Genomic DNA, 20,689 nt, shown 5'->3' with positions numbered 1-20,689 from the left:
ATTCCCATGTCGTTTTTATCAATGAACTTTTATGTGTATTGTCGGACCGGCAATTCAATAATAGCCGCGAGTAGTTTTAAATTACTTTTTTTCCTTTGAAATGTCATTTTGCTGTCAGACTGTTCTAAACACGGGAAACATGCGCCCCTTTACAGGCATACTATAGACACCCCCCAGGTACAAAATTTAAAGGAATATTACACTTTTATTGTTTCACTTTAAGCATTATTAAAATCACTGCTCCCGAAAAAACTGACATTTTTAAAACTTTTTTTTGCATTGATCCATGTCCCCTGGGGCAGGACCCAGGTCCCCAAACACTTTTTATGACAATACCATGCATATAAGCCTTTAAAATTAGCACTTTTGATTTCTCCCATAGACTTTTAAAGGGTGTTCCGCGGCTTTCGAATTTGCCGCGAACACCCCAAATTGTTCGCTGTTCGGCGAACTGGCGAACAGCCGATGTTCGAGTCGAACATGAGTTCGACTCAAACTCGAAGCTCATCCCTAATTGTAACCATATATGGGCAGGCTGAATGTACCAAAGTTGATCAATCGATCAACTTAGGTACAATCAGCCTGTCAGATTTTTATACGATTATTGCAAGGCGGCCTAGCAATAATCACTGTGTGTTCACTGTGTGTTCTCCTGGCCTTGATGGGAGAACACAATAGCTTCACGGGAATGAATCCTCCATGAACACAGTAAGTGTTCCCGTGGTTAACACTGAAGACACTGGCTGTACTCCAAGATCCATCAAAATTCTTATTTAATGAACGAACATCCCAAGTGTTACAAACAGTTCAAATGGTAGACACCCTACAGGTGTGCTTATTCAAGTGTTCCCGTGATGGCAGGAAAGAAAATCGCTCCATCTATGGCAGGCTTTACAGTAGTTGATTTCTTCCTGTCTTCTTCCATGCCCTTTTCCCAGATTGGGATCTAAGGAAGAATGTCGATGTATAAGGCTGTAGTTGAAATATAACAACCTAAAAATGGCCAGAAATAAATAACGAGATTAGACTTCAGTGGGGTTCACTGCAAAGTTTAAGCAAGATTCACAATCAGTGAACTGAACCCAGGTAGATTCATTCATCCCTATGGTGGAATTCACACAGGTATTTCAAACAGGGTCATGTTTTTGCTAGCAAAGCCACTCACAATTGTTAAAACAGGGAGTGGATGGGTATGTACAGATGGCAGCGCTAGCCTTGCCATGAATTGCGGCAAGGCAAAAATAACTTGCAGAGTTCAGCAGGCATTGACACTTTGCAACCGTCTCCATTCACTTCCATTGAAATGCACTGTAGACCCATTTACAAAACAGTTGCAAAACATCAAAAGTGATAATTTCCCATTTAAGTATTGTAAAAAAAAATCTCACTATACATTGCCATGCGTAGTGGTGCACTGCACTGCAACACACATTAACGCAGAAGAAAAAACGCATGTGCATTGGAGCTGCAATGCCATAGTCAGTGCATTGAAGTGGCATTAAAAATGGATGGCACCACACTGTGCTGACACAGAAAGTTGTGAATGGCCCCCTTAAATACAGCACACCCTTAAAACACATTCATTTCACTTTTACCTTTTGCATTTTGCCAAAATCTTTTCTTTATAACTGAAATTTCAAGGAAATGAAAACTGCCAACCTGGCTTATCCTTATTTTTACCATCACTGACTGCTCTGACAGTAAATATTCTGACTATCAATATATTATATAACTCTTGAAATCCAGCAGGTGGGCACTCCTGGCTAATGATTGCTTGGGGCTGTTGTTCTCCCTGACTGCTGATACCATTCAAGGTTCCAGCGCTTGGCGTTCGTCCAGATGAAGATTTGCGTTCTGGTTGTCAGGTGACCTCTGATCAGTCAGGATCTGTCCACTTAACAAGTCAGAGAGGGATTTGACTGCGAGTGTGTAATGCTTTGTGTCAGGTAGTGGAGCCATAAGCCTGGGATTATCCCTTAAAGAGGGCCTGTCTCCATCCTCTTATGTCTTAGCGAGGCCAGAATACGGGAGAGAGACAACTGTCGCATCAACATAGGGAATATTTAGTCTGTGGATTGTGCTGCCATGCCTCTGAGCAGATCCTTGTCTGTCACTTCTCTGAATGGCCTGCCACAGTGGGATGAAGAGGACCTGCCTATTGAGGATCTGCTCCTCTTTGAGATCTCATGGGAAGTCACCAATAAAGGTCGGTAAGCTGTTTTTTATCAGGGGGATCTAGGCTTAACCTGTTAATTGTCACCAGGGGTATTTTTTTGTACCCAATGCCAAAAAGGCTCTGTTATGGAGCCTTGAAGTTTTTTTTTAATCATTTTGACAACTGCAAGGAGTGCTTTTCTCTTTGTCCATGAAAGTAAGGACTGAAGATGCCGATAGAGTTTTTTGACAAAGCAATGCCTTTGCAACACTGCTTTTTCAGGTGATCATTGACAAATGACAGTGATCATCTGTAGGGAAGCCAATTTGGTGTGCAGCACCTACAAAATACACTGTGTTGTCAAAAGTATTGGGACGCCTGATTTGACATGAACTTTAATGGCACCCCTGTCTTAGTCCGTAGGGTTCAATATTGAGTGGGTCCACCCTTTTTAGTTATAACAGCTTCAACTCTTCTGGGAGGGCTGTCCACAAGGTTTAGGAGTGTCTATGGGAATGTTTGACCATTCTTACAGAAGCGCATTTGTGAGGTTAGGCACTGATGTGGATGAGAAGGCCTGGCTCGCAGTCTCTGCTCTAATTCATGCGAAAGGTGTTCTATTGGGTTAAGGTCAGGACTCTGTGCGGGCCAGTCAAGTTTCTCCACCCCAAACTCACTCATCCATGTCTTTATAGACCTTGCTTTGTGCACTGGTGTGCAGTCATGTTGGAACAGGAAGGGGCCATCCCCAAACTGTTCCCACAAAGTTGGGAGCATGAAATTGTCCAAAATTTCTTGGTATGCTGACGCCTTAAGTTTTCTTCACTGGAACCAAGGGGCCAATCTCAACCCCTGAAAAACAACCCCACACCATAATCCCCCCTCCACCAAATGATCTGGACCAGTGCACAAAGCAAGGTCCATAAAGACAAGGATGAGCGAGTTTGGGGTGGAGGAACTTGACTGGCCTACACAGTCCTGACTTGAACCCGAAAGAACACCTTTGGGATGAATTAGAGTGGAGACTGTGAGCCAGGCCTTCTCATCCAACATCAGTGCCTGACCTCACAAATGCACTTCTGAAATAATGGTCAAACATTCCCATAGACACACTCCTAAACCTTGTGGACAGCCTTCCCAGAAGAGTTGAAGCTGTTATAGCTGCAAATGGTGGGCCAAATCAATACTGAACCCTACAGACTAAGACTGGGATGCCATTAAAGTTCATGTGCGTGTACAGGCAGGCGTCCCAATAGTTTTAACACTATAGTGTATAAAACCATGGGTATGTGAGACCATGGGCAGTGCTCTTACCGTTGTAAATAAAAGGGGGTGGAGGTGCAGAACAACACCTTGGCATGAGAATGAACTGCACATTTAGGCTCAGATTTCTACTCCCTGTTCATTCCGGTAGGAAAGGGTCAGTAATATAAACTGCCATAATCACACAACCACCAATCAAAATTGACAGCAGAAGGTTGTGAATGATGTTGGAGAAGTCACTGCAGTTTTTATCACTAATTGACACAGGAAGAACTCTTACACACAGGTGTTAAATTTTAAAATAGTCTTAAGGGCTCATTCACACCACAACACATCTGTTTTTTGTAATGTGTTTGCATGCATTTTTCACACTTTGTTTGTTTTTTTGCCTTGATTTGCCCTGCGGTGTGTCACAATTATTCACATTTGTGCATGTTTGAGTGTATTTGAACACATTGCGTTGCACTGAGCTGAAAAAATTAGTGCATGCTGTGCTTTTTTTCAGATCTGGGCAAATGCGAAGCAACTTAATGCTCTGGTGTGAACTGCATTCATAGGGAACCATTATTTTCTGGTTGACATGAGTTGGGCATGCGCTCACAAATACACCCCAGTGCATCTGGTGTGAATGAACCCCTAAAAATACTTTACCATACCTATAGCATAGCTCCCAACTGTCCCTGATTTCGAGGGACTGTCCCTGATTTGGTGCAAAGTCCCTCTGTCCCTCTTTACTCCTCATTTGTCCCTCATTTTGGTCTGATCTATATAGTTGTATAGAAAATGTACATTTTTATCTTCAAAACATGTTTCCCAGTGCTAAATCTTTCATCCGATTTCGAAATTGCTGCATTTGTAAATTTCAGAAGCCAAAATAAATAGTAGAGGTAAAAAAAAAGCACTCGTGGGTTTAACTAATATTTTTTAGTTAGGGGACCCGATGTGCGTAGCTGGAGGCCTTGATGTCTGCCGGCAACCGGCGTTTGCGGGAAGAGAGCCGGAATGGTGATCTGTCAATGTAAACAGACAGATCCCCGTTCTGACAGGGGTAAGGGAGAGAGATCCGCTGTTCCTAGTGATTAGCAACAGCGATCTCTCTCCTCCTCCAGTCAGTCCCACCCCCCCACAGTTAGAAACACTTTCCAGGGAACACATTTAACCCCTTGATCGCCCCCTAGTGTTAACCCCTTCCCTGCCAGTGACATTTATACAGTAATCAGTGCGTTTTTATAACACTGATCGCTGTACAACTGTCAATGGTCCCAAAAAAGTGTCTGATCTGTCCGCCGCAATGTCGCAGGCGTGGCAGTGGGTGTGTCCTATGCCTACATACTTTTGCTAACAGGTGTCCCTCATTCCCATCTCAGAAAGACAATGGGAAATTACCACATTTGACACTTTGGGGTTTATGTACTAAAGCTAGAGAGTGCAAAATGAGTCACACTTCTGCATAGAAACCTCACAGCTTCCAGGTTTTATTGCCAAAGCTTAAAGTGGTTAAAACCTTAAAACCTGCAAGACAAAGGCATAATGAGCTAGTATGCATAGCATACTAGCTCATTATAAATTACTTACGTGAGATCGAAGCCCCCCCAGCGGTTCTCGTTCACCGCTCCGGCGCCCGACATCTCTCCGGGGAGTTACTTCCGGGTATCGCAGCTCCAGCCAATTAGCATGCGCGCGGGAGCAGCCGGTAACGACACAGTACAACTGAAGCAATGGCACGTAAGTGCCGTTGCTTCAGTTGGCTTAAGTGCGCATGTGCCGATGACGTCGGCACATGCAAATACAGGGGATATCTCCTAAACCTGCACGGTTTAGGAGATATCCAGGGTAGCTACAGGTAAGCCTAATTATAGGCTTGCCTGTAGTATAAAGTGGTTGTAAAGGATTTACAACCACTTTAATTGAACAAGCTGAGGTTACCCACCAAAATGCTAACATTGCAGCCTGACACGGCGTACATATGGCACAATGCCTTGCTTTGCGGCTGTGGCATTTTGCTGCAGAGTCTGACACCTGTCAAACTCTCCCTTTGAGTTTAATGGGATCACACTGCAAATGTGAGACAAACACTCTGCTGCAATCTTTTTTTTAACGACAAAAACTCCCTTGGGATTTAAAAAACTGGATGTTTAGGAGGCGGCAGGATTACTTTGTGAATGCCAGTCAACTAGCTACTATGCCACTCGCTAAAAAGTTATCCACTGCGGATTGCTTTTCAGAGGGCAGTAAGCATTACTGCCAGTGTGCAAGAAAACTTATGCTGGAGAGCATGTACCCATCCACCTATTTTCAAGGCCAGTGTGAAAGAGCCTGAAGTTACATGGGGATATGTTTTTCACTTAAATTGTACCACACGTGAAACTGTGTAGTTGCCTTTGGCAAACAGATTTAGGTTTTCTCTCTGCAACGTGTTCAGAAAAATGAAGCAGATTTAGATAGTTTTCTTCTTTTTGCTCAGCACAGATGCAGTTTAGGCCTCATTCACACAAGGTGGACTCCGTTTCCACGGAGCCCGCCTCGGTCCGCCGGCTCAGTAGGAGATCTCTCCGTTGATCTCGGCTGAGCCGGCGGATGACAGGTCCCTCTCTGCTCACTGAGCGGGGAGGGGCTTGTCAGGCGCCGCTGCTGCCTATGGAGGGATCGGATGAAAACGGACAGCGTGTCCATTTTCATCAGATCTCACCCGATCCGCCAGCGACGGACCTGGATGTAGAGCTATCCGTCTGCTTTCAGCGGATCGGTCCGGGTTGGATGTCAGCGGACATGTCTCCGCTGACATCCGTCGCTCCATAGGCTAACATGGAGCGCCCGTTCAGGTCCGCCGTCAAAACTGACAGGCGGACCTGAACGGTCCGATCGTGTGAAAGGGGCCTTATGCTCCAATGTGATTAGGGCTTATTAAAGCATCTCATTTCAAAAATGTTTCTGAATTTTTACCTTTAACCACTTCAGCCCCGGAAGGTTTTACCCCCTTCCTGACCAGAGCACTTTTTACAATTCGGCACTGCGTCGCTTTAACTGCTAATTGCGCGGTCATGCAATGCTGTACCCAAACGAAATTTGCGTCCTTTTCTTCCCACAAATAGAGCTTTCTTTTGATAGTATTTGATCACCTCTGCCGTTTTTATTTTTTGCGCTATACACGGAAAAAGACCGAAAATTTTGAAAAAAAATGATATTTTCTACTTTTTGTTCTAAAAAAAATCCAATAAACTCAATTTTAGTCATACATTTAGGCCAAAATGTATTCGGCCACATGTCTTTGGTAAAAAAAATGTCAATAAGTGTATATTTATTGGTTTGCGCAAAAGTTATAGCGTCTACAAACTAGGGTACATTTTCTGGAATTTACACAGCCTTTAATTTATGACTGCCTATGTCGTTTCTTGAGGTGCTAAAATGGCAGGGCAGTACAAAACCCCCACAAATGACCCCATTTTGGAAAGTAGACACCCCAAGGAATTTGCTGAGAGGCATGTTGAGCCCATTGAATATTCATTTTTTTTGTCCCAAGTGATTGAACAATGACAAAAAAAAAAAAAAAAAAAAAAATTACAAAAAGTTGTCACTAAATGATATATTGCTCACACAGGCCATGGGCATATGTGGAATTGCACCCCAAAATACATTTAGCTGCTTCTCCTGAGTATGGGGATACCACATGTGTGAGACTTTTTGGGAGCCTAGCCGCGTACGGGGCCCCGAAAACCAATCACTGCCTTCAGGATTTCTAAGGGCGTACATTTTTGATTTTACTCCTCACTACCTATCACAGTTTTGAAGGCCATAAAATGCCCAGATGACATAAAACCCCCCCAAATGACCCCATTTTGGAAAGTAGACACCCCAAGCTATTTGCTTTGAGGCATGTTGAGTCCATGGAATGTTTTATATTTTGACACAAGTTGCGGGAAAGTGACAAATTTTTTTTTTTTTTTTTTTTTTTTTGCACAAAGTTGTCACTAAATGATATATTGCTCACACAGGCCATGGGCATATGTGGAATTGCACCCCAAAATACATTTAGCTGCTTCTCCTGAGTATGGGGATACCACATGTGTGGGACTTTTTGGGAGCCTAGCCGCGTACGGGACCCCGAAAACCAATCACTGCCTTCAGGATTTCTAAGGGCGTACATTTTTGATTTTACTCCTCACTGCCTATCACAGTTTCGGAGGCCATGGAATGCCCAGGTGGCACAAACCCCCCCAAATGACCCCATTTTGGAAAGTAGACACCCCAAGCTATTTGCTGAGAGGCATGGTGAGTATTTTGCAGCTCTCATTTGTTTTTGAAAATAAAGAAAGACGAGAAAAAAAAATAATTTTTTTTCTTTTTTCAATTTTCAAAACTTTGTGACAAAAAGTGAGGTCTGCAAAATACTCACTATACCTCTCATCAAATAGCTTGGGGTGTCTACTTTCCAAAATGGGGTCATTTGGGGGTTTTTTTTGCCACCTGGGCATTCCATGGCCTCCGAAACTGTGATAGGCAGTGAAGAGTGAAATCAAAAATTTACGGCCTTAGAAAGCCTGAAGGCGGTGCTTGGTTTTCGGGGTCCCGTACGCGGCTAGGCTCCCAAAAAGTCCCACACATGTGGTATCCCCGTACTCAGGAGAAGCAGCAGAATGTATTTTGGGGTGTAATTTCACATATTCCCATGGCATGTTTGAGCAATATATCATTTAGTGACAACTTTGCGCAAAAAAAAATAAAAAAAATAAAAAATTGTCTCTTTCCCGCAACTTGTGTCACAATATAAAATATTCCATGGACTCGACATGCCTCTCAGCAAATAGCTTGGGGTGTCTACTTTCCAAAATGGGGTCATTTGGGGGGGTTTTGAACTGTCCTGGCATTTTATGCACAACATCTAGAAGCTTATGTCACACATCACCCACACTTCTAACCACTTGAAGACAAAGCCCTTTCTGACACTTATTGTTTACATAAAAAAATAATTTTTTTTTGCAAGAAAATTACTTTGAACCCCCAAACATTATATATTTTTTTTAAAGCAAATGCCCTACAGATTAAAATGGTGGGTGTTTCATTTTTTTTTTTCACACAGTATTTGCGCAGCGATTTTTCAAACGCATTTTTTGGGGAAAAAACACACTTTTTTACATTTTAATGCACTAAAACACACTATATTGCCCAAATGTTTGATGAAATAAAAAAGATGATCTTAGGCCGAGTACATGGATACCAAACATGACATGCTTTAAAATTGCGCACAAACGTGCAGTGGCGACAAACTAAATACATTTTTAAAAGCCTTTAAAAGCCTTTACAGGTTACCACTTTAGATTTACAGAGGAGGTCTACTGCTAAACTTACTGCCCTCGATCTGACCTTCGCGGTGATACCTCACATGCATGGTGCAATTGCTGTTTACATTTGACGCCAGACCGACGCTTGCGTTCGCCTTAGCGCGAGAGCAGGGGGGACAGGGGTGCTTTTTTTTTTTTTTTTTTTTTTTTCTTTATTATTATTATTTTTTTATCTTACTTTTAAACTGTTCCTTTCATTTTTTTTTTTTTTTAATCATTTTTATTGTTATCTCAGGGAATGTAAATATCCCCTATCATAGCAATAGGTAGTGACAGGTACTCTTTTTTGCAAAAATTGGGGTCTATTAGACCCTAGATTTCTCCTCTGCCCTCAAAGCATCTGACCACACCAAGATCGGTGTGATAAAATGCTTTCCCAATTTCCCAATGGCGCTGTTTACATCCGGCGAAATCTAAGTCATAAAATGCTCGTAGCTTCCGGTTTCTTAGGCCATAGAGATGTTTGGAGCCACTCTGGTCTCTGATCAGCTCTATGGTCAGCTGGCTGAATCACCGGCTGCATTTTCAGGTTCCCTGTTGAGACAGGAGAGCCAGAGAAAAACACGGAAGACGTTGGGGGGGGAGGGGCATTCCCTCCCACTGCTTGTAAAAGCAGTCTAGAGGCTAATTAGCCGCTAGGATTGCTTTTACATGAAAGCCGACCGCTGGCTGAAAAGAATGATACCAAGATGATACCTAAACCTGCAGGCATCATTCTGGTATAACCACTCAAAGTCGTGAATGGCGTACCTGAAGACAAAAAAATGGTTAACAATAAAGCACAGTAAACGGTAAAGTATAAAAAATTGCATACCTGAAAAGCAAACATGATAAAACATAATAACAATAAAACATTGCAGAATAGAATACAGTAAAAAAGAACAGAACAATAGAGAGAGAATAGAGAGAGAAAGAACAATAAAACGACAACTATTTTTTTTTTATTTTATATTTTTGTATGTGTTTTTTTTTTTTTTTACACTTTTTTTTGTAACTAACTTTTATAACTGTAACCGGTTCCAGGTTCGGGTCTCTCAAAATGCAATGGCATCTTGGGAGACCCTGTGAAAGTGTGCCTAGTCTGTGGAATGCTGTACCCTACGCTAATACTCAACTAGTGCATGGTAGCGTTCAAAATATTCACCAATGCAAAGACCAGGATTGTCAGGACAGGAGGGACAATAATAGCGGGTGTCACGTCTATATCCGCGCTTGCTGCAGACACGACATCTTTTTTGGGGGGGTTCGTTGGGGTACTCGGGAGGACATAAAGAAAATGCCTCTCATGCAGCCGACTGCATTTGGTTGGGGATGTGAATGGGGGAAGTACGGGCGCCGCAGAAGCGGTGGGTTCCCAATTAGGATTGGCGAATGCAGCAGGAAGGGCATTATGGGCACGACGGGCCTGTGTTCGTCTTCTTGGCGGCAGCGGGACACTACTTGTGCTTGCCACCTCACCAGCTTGAACTGCACTTATGGGACTCGCCACGTCACCAAGTGTTACTGCAGTGCTGGTTTGACTACGACCGGGGTGTACTAGGCCGCTGGTGCTTGCCAGTTCACCAAAACGCTACCAAAAAAACTGTTAGCGATCGCAGGGATCAGGCCTGACTCTGCGAACGCTGCAGTTATGCGTTTAGTGTTTTGTAAGTGACAGTGATCGATCGATACTGCACTTGGGTGGGCTGGGCTGGGCCGGGCGGAGGGGCAAAACGCAGGTGCTAGCAGGTATCTGGGCTGATCCCGCTAACACTGCGTTTGTGGGAACCCTAAACTGCTGGGGACGCTAGTATAGATCTGATCGGATCAGATATTGATCCGATCAGATACTATACCACTAAGGGAGGCGTATGCTGCGTGCGTGGGTGTTAGCGGTACTGGCGCTAACCTGACGCTGCCTGGGGCTGGTGCTTGCCAGTTCACCAAAACGCTACCAGAAAAACTGTTAGCGATCGCAGGGATCAGGCCTGACTCTGCGAACGCTGCAGTTATGCGTTTAGTGTTTTGTAAGTGACAGTGATCGATCGATACTGCACTTGGGTGGGCTGGGCTGGGCCGGGCGGAGGGGCAAAACGCAGGTGCTAGCAGGTATCTGGGCTGATCCCGCTAACACTGCGTTTGTGGGAACCCTAAACTGCTGGGGACGCTAGTATAGATCTGATCAGATCAGATATTGATCCGATCAGATACTATACCACTAAGGGAGGTGTACGGTGCGTGCGTGGGTGTTAGCGGTACTGGCGCTAATCTGACGCTGCCTGGGGCTGGTGCTTGCCAGTTCACCAAAACGCTACCAAAAAAACTGTTAGCGATCGCAGGGATCAGGCCTGACTCTGCGAACGCTGCAGTTATGCGTTTAGTGTTTTGTAAGTGACCGTGATCGATCGATACTGCACTTGGGTGGGCCGGGCAGAGGGGCAAAACGCAGGTGCTAGCGGGTATCTGGGCTGATCCCGCTAACACTGCGTTTTCGGGAACCCTAAACTGCTGGGGACGCTAGTATAGATCTGATTGGATCAGATATTGATCCGTACAGATACTATACCACTAAGGGAGGCGTATGCTGCGTGCGTGGGTGTTAGCGGTACTGGCGCTAATCTGACGCTGCCTGGGGCGACGCATATCACCGCCGGGCGATCAGGGGGCTAAACCTTTATTCGGTAATAAACGGCGGGTGCCCTGACACTATAAAAAATAAACAAACTAACCAGCGTCACTCGTAACAGTTATACGGTGATCAGTGGTGAAAGGGTTAACTAGGGGGCAATCAAGGGGTTAAAACCTTTATTAGATAGTATATGGGGGTCCCTGTCGCTATAAAACGCTGACGGCGAACCTAAATATTTACGTCTCTAACTATCGTCACCAGCGACACTAATACAGCGATCAGAAAAATGATCGCTTAGTGACACTGGTGACAGGGGGTGATCAAGGGGTTAAAACTTTATTAGGGGGGGTTAGGGGGGTATCCTAGACCTAAAGGGGGGTAATATTCACTGCCCTAACACTGTAACTGTCACAAACTGACACCAATGCAGTAATCAGAAAAAAAAAAAAAAAAAAAAAAAAAATACTGCTAATGTCAGTTTGTGACGGGGGGGGGGGGGGGTGATCGGGGGGCGATCGGGGGGGGATCGGGGGTGTAAAGTATGCCTGGCATGTTCTACTGTGTGTGTTTGTGTTGTGTGGACTTACATGTCTTCTCTCCTCGGCGCTGGACGGAAACTGCCAGACCGAGGAGAGATGACATCACATCCTCTGCCTGTGTGAAACTATACACAGGCAGAGGAGGATTCCCATTGGCTGGGAGCGATCGCGAGGGGGGGGCCACGATCGGATGGTCTCCCCCTCGCCTCCCGACGCTCCCAGTCAGATGCCGACCGCCGATGGCACCGGGGGGGGGTCCGATCGGACCCCCCGCCCGCGGGAGGCAGATCACGTACAGGTACGTGATTCTGCCTGCCCGTGCCATTCTGCCGACGTATATATACGTTAGGCGGTCGGCAAGTGGTTAAATTTAGACCTGATTCACACCTATGCAGGTGCAGTTTGCGTTTTTCAATACACATCTTTAAACCATTGAAGTCTATGGAACTAACAACCAGAAAAAAAAAACCCTGGCCCTTTCCATAAAATGCACAGATGTGAACTACACCCATAGGAAACCATGTTAAATGGACTGTAGTGTGTTTTTTCAAAACTGAAAATGCACTAAAAAATGCATAGGTGTGAAACAGGCCTTAATGCATTGGGGTCATTTCAACATGCCTTGCAAAATTCCTTTTTTTCCCCATACAGAATGAAGGATGAATATTTACGTAAATAGTAATAAGAGCATTTGGACTAAATATCTTTATAAAATGGTTCTGACTCTGATGCTCAATCCAGAGAGATGTCACTAACATATATCTAAAAGGTAAAACTTTATTTTTTTTTTGTTTTGGATGGAGCTGAGAATAGTAAGAACCTGCCAGGGTTTTTTTTGCTGTCCGTGTCTCATTGGTGGGAAGGGGGTGGACAATAGGAAGTGAGGGGAAATCTGGGAAAAGTGAGCGAAACCCCTTTTTAGACAGTTGTCACCAGAACGAGGGTCTCCATTGTAAGATTTTCTGTCTCCCTCTGCTTTGGGGACAGCTGTAACATTTTTGATTTCCCATCTCTTTCTTAGTGACACCAGGATAAATAGAGAGAGTGAATCTCCCCAGCATGGACACAGAGAGAAATGAAAACCTGAGAACAATCTACTCCTTATTCACTCCATCCAAAAAAGTGATTGTAAACCCTCACCTTGTATAACAACCCATTCAGTTGAAAATAGAAACAAAAAGCATAACATCTCTGTATAGATATAAAAAAAACAATATAAACACCTCCCCTTCTTTTATAAGTGATCACATTCCCTCTGTTCTCAGCTGCATAAGAGCTGGGGGAGGAGAAGCAGTAGCACACTAATCTTCCCAGTGAAAGGCTGTGTGTGTGTGTGTGTGTGTGTGGTGGTGGTGGGGGGGGGGGTTCAGGATAAGTCTGATCTTTGGAGGAGAGCAGGCTGAGTTCCCAGCACAGCTAGAGAACTGTCCACTTGTGTGTTCTCATGCCTAGTGTGGTCATGATCAGCTTTTAATAGGAAAGGGACTGACAGGAACACCAGGGATTCCACACGAAGGAAGTAATAAAAAGAGAACAAGAGACTTTCTCATACAAGTACATGGTACAGCAGGCACATATCAGGAATATGAAATGTTGGGTTTACATATTCTTTAAACATGTCTGCCTTTGATCATCTCTATTACATGGTGGATTGATGGGGTTAGTAGTTTACACAAATAAAAACAATGCTATCTTTCTTTTGTATATTCTGTACTTGCTGAAAATGTTCTTAGCCTGAAAAAAAAGAAACAAATGCAGCCACCACATGTGTGGACTAGTAAGCTGCATAATGTTTTTTTTTTTTAATTTTGGGTTTAAATACACTTTAACTGCAGCAAAAAAAATCAGATAGGACTGTGCTGGTGGCAGAGCTGCGTAAATATCAGGACTGGAAGGACAAAAAAATACAAATCCCTTTGTAGATAAAATAACTGCCATATATATATTTCATTTGTGTATTTATCTGCTTGCCTGTGGTTAATTCACCTGGCAGGTCTGGAGGAGGCTCCCTTTGTGGCTCCGGTTGGTTAATCATTTCTTAGTTTATTGACTGAAAAGTTGAAATGAAGGGGTGAAAGTTATTGACAACATCAGCCGGTTCGCAGAGAAGTCAGGAGGCAAAGTACATTGAGGTCAGGTCCTCCGGTTGATCAATAGATGGACACTGTGCAGGGTACACAATGAATGACCAGTCTGGGTGTTGTATTGCCTCATATAGACACTAGGTGGCAGTATAACATCACAGGATGTTATGAAGGGGTTATGTCTGTACAATGGTGTACCATTAACCCTCAACTGGCCAGCAAATAGATTACATTGTTCTCACTGCGCTAAACTGGTGAAAGGTGACATCTGGCTTTCTGTACTTTACAAGCCTCTTTGCCGTGCAGTGATGACTCACTTGTGCTTGATGTACACTTGTGAAAAGGCTATAGGGTTGATTTACTAAAACTTGAGAGTGTAAAATCAGGTGCAGCGCTGCATAGAACCAATCAAATTCCAGATTTGTATTGTCAAAGCTTAATTGAACAAGCTGAAGTTAGCAGCTGATTGGCTACCATGCACATCTGCACCAGATTTTGCACTCTCCAGTTTTAGTAAATCAATCCCAATGTATAAACCACTTCCCTACTGGTGCATTGTAAAATGACGCCGGCAGGAACATCTCCCTCGTCATGATGCCCGCCCGTTCTTGCGGCTCGTGCCCTCAGGACAAAGCCCATCCCCGATCAGGTAAAGAGACAATGAAAACGGCTCTTTACCACGTGACCGGCTGTGTCCAATCTACCGGTCACATGTGTTGTCCTCGTTCTCCCCACTCGTGCCGTGATCGGGGATGAGGTGTGTCCATTAGAAACACGTCATCCCCGATCAGGGTAAGGAGCCAATGAAATTGGCTCTTTACCACGAATGTCAGCAAACGGCGGTAACTCGCCATTACTGGGCTCTCTTCCTCACACACTGATTCAGTGTGAGGAGGAGATCTGGTAACATTGAGTTACCAATTACAGTGCAAAACACAGTACCCAGATTGCCCCCCCCCAAAAAAGAGTACCCAACTACATAGTACATATCTGCAGCCCATCAGAGTACCTGAGTACCTGTCTCAAGCCCATCAGAGTACCCGAACACTTGTCACCAGTCCATCAGAGTACCTATCTGCAACCGATCAGAGTACCTATCTGCAGCCCATCAGAGTACCCAAGTACCTGCCCATAGCTCATCAGAGTACCCGAGTACTTGTCTCCACTCCATCAGAGTACCCGAGTACCTGTCTCCAGCCTATCAGAGTACCTGAGTACCTGTCTTTGGCCCATCAGAGAAACCAAGTACCTATCTGCAGCCCATAAGAGTACCCTAGTACCTGTCTCATTTTGTGGGCGTTTTACATTGTCCTGGTGCTCCAGGACCTTCACAGATGTGATAGGTAGTCAGGCAATTAGATGTGTAATTTATGATCCTAGAACACCTGACGGTGCTTCTTGTATGTTGGGCCTCTGTATGTGGCCAGGCTGTGTAAAAGTCTCACAAATGTGGTATGGCCAAACTCAGGATGAGTATCAGAATGTATTTTGGGGGGTAATTTTTGCTCTGTACATGCTATGTGTTAGAAATATGTTATAGATTGACAACTTTGTGTAAAATAAAAATATGTTTTCATTTTCTTTGCACATTTTTCAAAAACTTATGGAAAAAAATGACATGCTCAAAAGACTCATTATGCCTCATAGAATATACGTTGGGGTGTTTGCTTTCCAAAATGGGGTCATTTTGTTCATGTTTCTATTGTCCTGGTGCTCCAGGGCCTTCAAAAATTTGATAGGTAGTCAGGAAATTATATGTGTAAATTATGTCCCTAGAAGGCCTGGAGGTACTACTTGGATGTTGGGCCTCTGTATGTGGCCAGGCTGTGTAAAAGTCTCACACATGTGGTATCGCCATACTCAGGACAAATAGCTGACTGTATATTGGGGTGTCATTGCCAGTAGGCATATGCTGTGTGTAAGAAATAACTTGTTATTATGACAATTTTGTGTAAAAAAAAAAAAATTCTTAATTTTCCTAAGAATTGTGGGAAAAAAATACAAAAAACTCACCATGCCTCTTACTAAATACCTTGGACTGTCTACTTTCCAAAAAGCGGTCATTTGGGGGTATTTGTACTGTTGTGACATTTCAGGGCCTCAAGCATGAGATAGGCCATGAGGTGTGATCAGGTGTGGTCAATTTTCAATGATTGGCACCATAGCTTGTAGACTCTATAACCTTCACAAAGACCAAATAATATACACTGATTTGGGTTATTTTTACCAAAGATATGTAGCAGTTTAAATTGTGGCCCAAATTTATAAACTCAATTGCTTATTTGGAAACTTTTATAATAGAAACTAAAAAAAAGTGTTTTTTTTTTTCAAACGTTGCTCTTTTTTTACTTATATTGCAAAAAATAAAAAACCCAGTGGTGATTAAATACCACCAAAAGAAAGTTCTATTTGTGTGAAAAAAAATATAAAAATTGTGTTTGGGTACAGTGTAGCATTGTGTGAGAGCACTGAAAGCTGAAAAATGGTCTGGGCAGGAAGGGGGTATAAGTGCCCTGTATTTAAGTGGTTAAAAGGTAACTTGGCTTTTGTGGGAAAAAAAATAGCAAATGAAGAAAAAAATCATATAGCATATACAACTGCGACACAAGTCATATTGTAATTGAATGTTATTAAAAATTATCTTTCCTTTTCAATCTGCAGCCGCTGTAATTTTCTGAAAATGCAATATGGCTACCTGGAGGTGTTCTGTACACAGAATGTGTACTGACCACTTCCCACAAACATCATTTCCTGCTTGTGTGATTGGCTCACCAATTTTCCCAGAAGTCTACCTAAGATACAAATCAGATTTTAAGCATCCCCTGCAAAAAAAAAAATTTTTTTTGGTGAGATACTCCCACGTCTAAAGGGGTGCAGGCCCAGCAGCTTTTTTTCATTAGTGCTCTGCAGCTGCCACAGCTGACTGATAATTATGAAACCACTCCCATTAGACCCACTCAGCACAGAGGCACAGAGGAACAAACAGTGATTTTTTTCTGAGTAACAAAAGGTAGGAATCTGCAACAAAGGTTGTTATAATCCATGTAATGTACACAGATCACCCAGTGGGGAATGTTTTTTTCTCAACAAAAGTGGAGTTATGCTTTAAGTTAAAAGTAACAATCAGTTTACAGACACAGAGTTCAGCAGCTAACAGTGAGACATGTTTTTCCACCTCTAAACATTATCTTGGCTGCCTTTAATGCCGGCATACCCTTGTTAAAATTTTTGTCACATGAATGCTAACCACCAAATAATTTGCACATGGCTTAATTTTCATTATGCTCAAGTGTTTTGCACTGCCACAGATACTGGAGGCGATATTTCAGCACACATTTATCACACTCAAATAGCTAATATTAAGTAAGGTGCTAAATCTCAACCTAAATGCTCATCCTGACCTGACCTTTCACCTCAGGTCAGCCATTGTCAGTGATGATAATTACAACAAAAATTGCAATTGATACCACTCGGCTGAAAAATTTCAGAGCCTAAATACATCCAGGCTGTAATATACAAAAAAAAAAAAGAAAAAAAAATCAGTGCTGATTTTACGATGCAAAAAAACGAAGCTGGGATCTCTGTGTACAATGAAGGAGATGATGAGAATGTTGTTCTTTGTGTTGAGCAAATAAATACAGACAAACTACTTAGGTCCCTTTCACACATGCGGATCCATGTTGATCCGCCCCGAGAACCTCCACTTGCTCAGCGGGGATGGCTCCGTTGATCCCCGCTGAGCCGGCGGATGACAGGGCGGTCCCTGCACAGTGTGCAGGGACCCCCCCCCTGTCAGATCTCCGCTCTGCCCTATGGGAGATCAGATGAACACAGACCGTCTGTCCGTGTTCATCCGATCCGCTCTGCAGACGGATAGAAAAATAGGATTTTCCTCCGTCTGCAGAATCGGACAATAGTGGGGACGGATGACATAGGGATGCATGTATGTCCGTATTTCCCCCGAAAACGGATGGATTAAATATGGACATACGGTCCGCATGTGTGAAAGGGGCCTTACAAGGAGGCTGTTTTACTTGCCAAAGCATTTATATTCTTTTTTATACATTCTGGGATTTATACAGCAAAAGCAGGCTGGTGACCTGACTTTTCTATGCTGCAATTATACAGCACAGCCTAGTCACCCCCCTGCCTTTGATTGGACAAAGAAGGTGCAGCTTGTGGCTAGCACATGTGCACACAGTACATCTGATTGGTTCTATGTGCCACTTCTCCCTCTCCTAGTCTGATCACTATTGTACAGGGACTGTCAGAGGCTGATACCAGGTCAAGTTCAGGGACTTACTGTACACTGCTTTTATTAAAAAATACATCTCATTTTTTTTAAATGTGTGCATAACCATTCCTCCCAACTTTTTGAGATGGGAACGAGGGATACCTAAAAGAAAAAATATGTAGTCATAGGACACACTCCCTGCCACACTCCCTTAGAGGAGAATTATACCAAAAATGATTAGTTAAACCCACAAGTGTTTTTTTCTTTTTTACCACTGCTATTAGCTTATGTTGGCTTTTGAAATTTACAAATGCAGCAATTTAGAAATTGGATGAAAGGTTTAGGACTGGAAACACTTTCTGATAGATAAAAAGTGCATTTTATATACAACTATATAGATCAGACCAAAATGAGGGACAAATGAGGAGGAATGAGTAACAGAGGGATTTTGTTCCAAATCAGGGACAGTCCATCAAAATCAGGGACAGTTGGGGCTATGGCATAACTGCTGTAACTGGTTACTTATTACCTCTGCAGAGTTCTCCTGTTGAACATACAAAAACTGTAGTGGATCTGTACATAAAGTATTTCTAATTTTGGTTTGGGTCACTGGTGAGACCACCCGGGAATTTAAACTGCAGAAAAATCACAGGGCAGATCTATCCAGAAATGTTCTGGTCTAAATGCTTGCTATACAACATCCTCCACATGCCGCTCCCACTGCCTCCCTATCACATCAACCTTTGGGGGATCTAGTTATCTGCACCACGCCTTTTGATGTATCTGTTTTCTGCACATCTTGAAGGGCACACAGTTAGACTGTGAATATTATGCCTTTTTTTCTAAAGATGACAGGTCCTCTTTTGCAAACAAACAGAAACATATGATTACATTGTGATAGATCTATGTTGCTCTTTTCTATGTCTCACTATAGTTGGAGGAATCTACACGGTGATCCAGTCTAAAGCCAAGATTACTTCAGACGAATGGGGGGAGAATTACTTCATGATGGGTCCATATTACGATCACAACGTCAAGACGCAGGTGGAGCTCTGTGACCCCCCCATGGCGGTCATCAGGAAAGCAATGGATGCACTGCAGGCTCAGGGCTGCCAGGTAGTGAAATCTCCCACAATGCTAATCCGCTGTTAAAGGATTATGTCCCTCTTAACACTTGGAGAGTTTTTATTTTCAGAGGATAAATTCAATGAAAAGTCAAGAAATCCTATTATGTCTTCTTCTTGACACTGATCCAATTATGCACAATCCTTCACCAAGGCCTGTCTTTCAATTATACGTTTCACAAATGTGAAATGTCCAAAAACAAGAATCTGTCTATTTCTGATACAAATGCAATCCTCAGGAACATGCATTGCAAATCATTGTTATTTGTTCAACAAATAAAAAAGTTGCAACCTATGCTTTAGGCCCCTTTCATCTGGGGCGGATCCGCAGGACGGACTCCGCCAGCTCAGCGGGAGATCGCTCCGTTGATCCCCGCTGAGCCGGCGGATGACAGGTCTGTCTCTGCTCACTGTGCAGGGATGGACCTGTCAGAGCCCCGCTGTCCTCTATGGGGAGATCGGATGAAAACGGATCTGCCTGTCCATTTTCATCCAATCCCATTTGATCCGATTCGCTGGACGGATGGCAAACGTATTGCCATCTGTCTGTTTTAAGCTGATCTTGTCGGATCGAATGGCAGGCGGGTGTCAGCGGACACATCTCCGCTGACATTCGCCTGCCCATACAATGGGTGGCTCGATCGGATCTGCCTGAAAAACGGACAGGTGGATCCGAGCGTGCCTATCATGTGAAAGGGGCCTTACTGTCGCACCCCTGATAGATTATCAGGTCCTATATGTCTACCAGTTCCGTTTTACCAACTTTCCTAGACGCAGCAGCTTTTTGGCAGTAAAAACGTGTGATGCTTGTAAATGCTTGTGCAGCGGTGCCCCCGTGGGGTCGCTGAGTGTAGTAGTTCCACACGTCACCCTACTTGGCCAGGCATTAACTTCAGACACACATTGCCAGTCAATGAACGGTCCTTTAGCTTGTTTTTGTTGTTTTTATTAGGGGATTTAACTTGGATTGGGGAAAAGGGACATGGGATGCCTAGATAATTGATCTTGTTGAATTGAGCAATTGATTGTGAATCTATATTGGCAGTCTCTAAAGCTCTCCATACTCCTCCAGCACATCACTTGAGCAAACTCCACTTTTTCTACTGCGCATCATAGTTTCCTGATACAGCTAGCCTGTGTTTAGGCCCTACTCTGAATAAGTCCTAACAGTTCAATAATAGCCATCATAGTTGCCAACAGTCCCGATTTTCCCGGGACAATCCCGATTTTGGGACCCTTGTCCCGATTTAATTTTGTCCCGGGTGTTTTCCCGAATTTTTGGGGTTTGTCCCGAGAAAATCGTGAGTGTTTTTGTAAAAAACGGCAACGGCTCCACAAAAATG

The 20,689-nt window shown here is 43.5% G+C and overlaps 1 protein-coding gene across 1 annotated transcript in view; it reads left to right on the top strand.

The window, feature by feature from the left end:
* The first annotated feature begins 1,853 nt into the window (after positions 1 to 1,853).
* Positions 1,854 to 20,689, top strand: part of GYS2 (glycogen synthase 2) — a 134,717-nt gene continuing 115,881 nt past the window's right edge. Inside the window, exons 1-2 of the mRNA XM_073621421.1 lie at positions 1,854 to 2,206; positions 19,157 to 19,338. Coding sequence (XP_073477522.1) covers positions 2,086 to 2,206; positions 19,157 to 19,338 — 303 coding nt within the window. The 5' untranslated portion in view covers positions 1,854 to 2,085. The remainder of the gene's footprint in view (positions 2,207 to 19,156; positions 19,339 to 20,689) is intronic.

This window comes from Aquarana catesbeiana, linkage group LG03 (genome assembly GCF_042186555.1).
Source record: "Aquarana catesbeiana isolate 2022-GZ linkage group LG03, ASM4218655v1, whole genome shotgun sequence".
NCBI classification, from domain to species: domain Eukaryota; kingdom Metazoa; phylum Chordata; class Amphibia; order Anura; family Ranidae; genus Aquarana; species Aquarana catesbeiana.
This window is presented reverse-complemented; position numbering and strand designations above follow the sequence as displayed.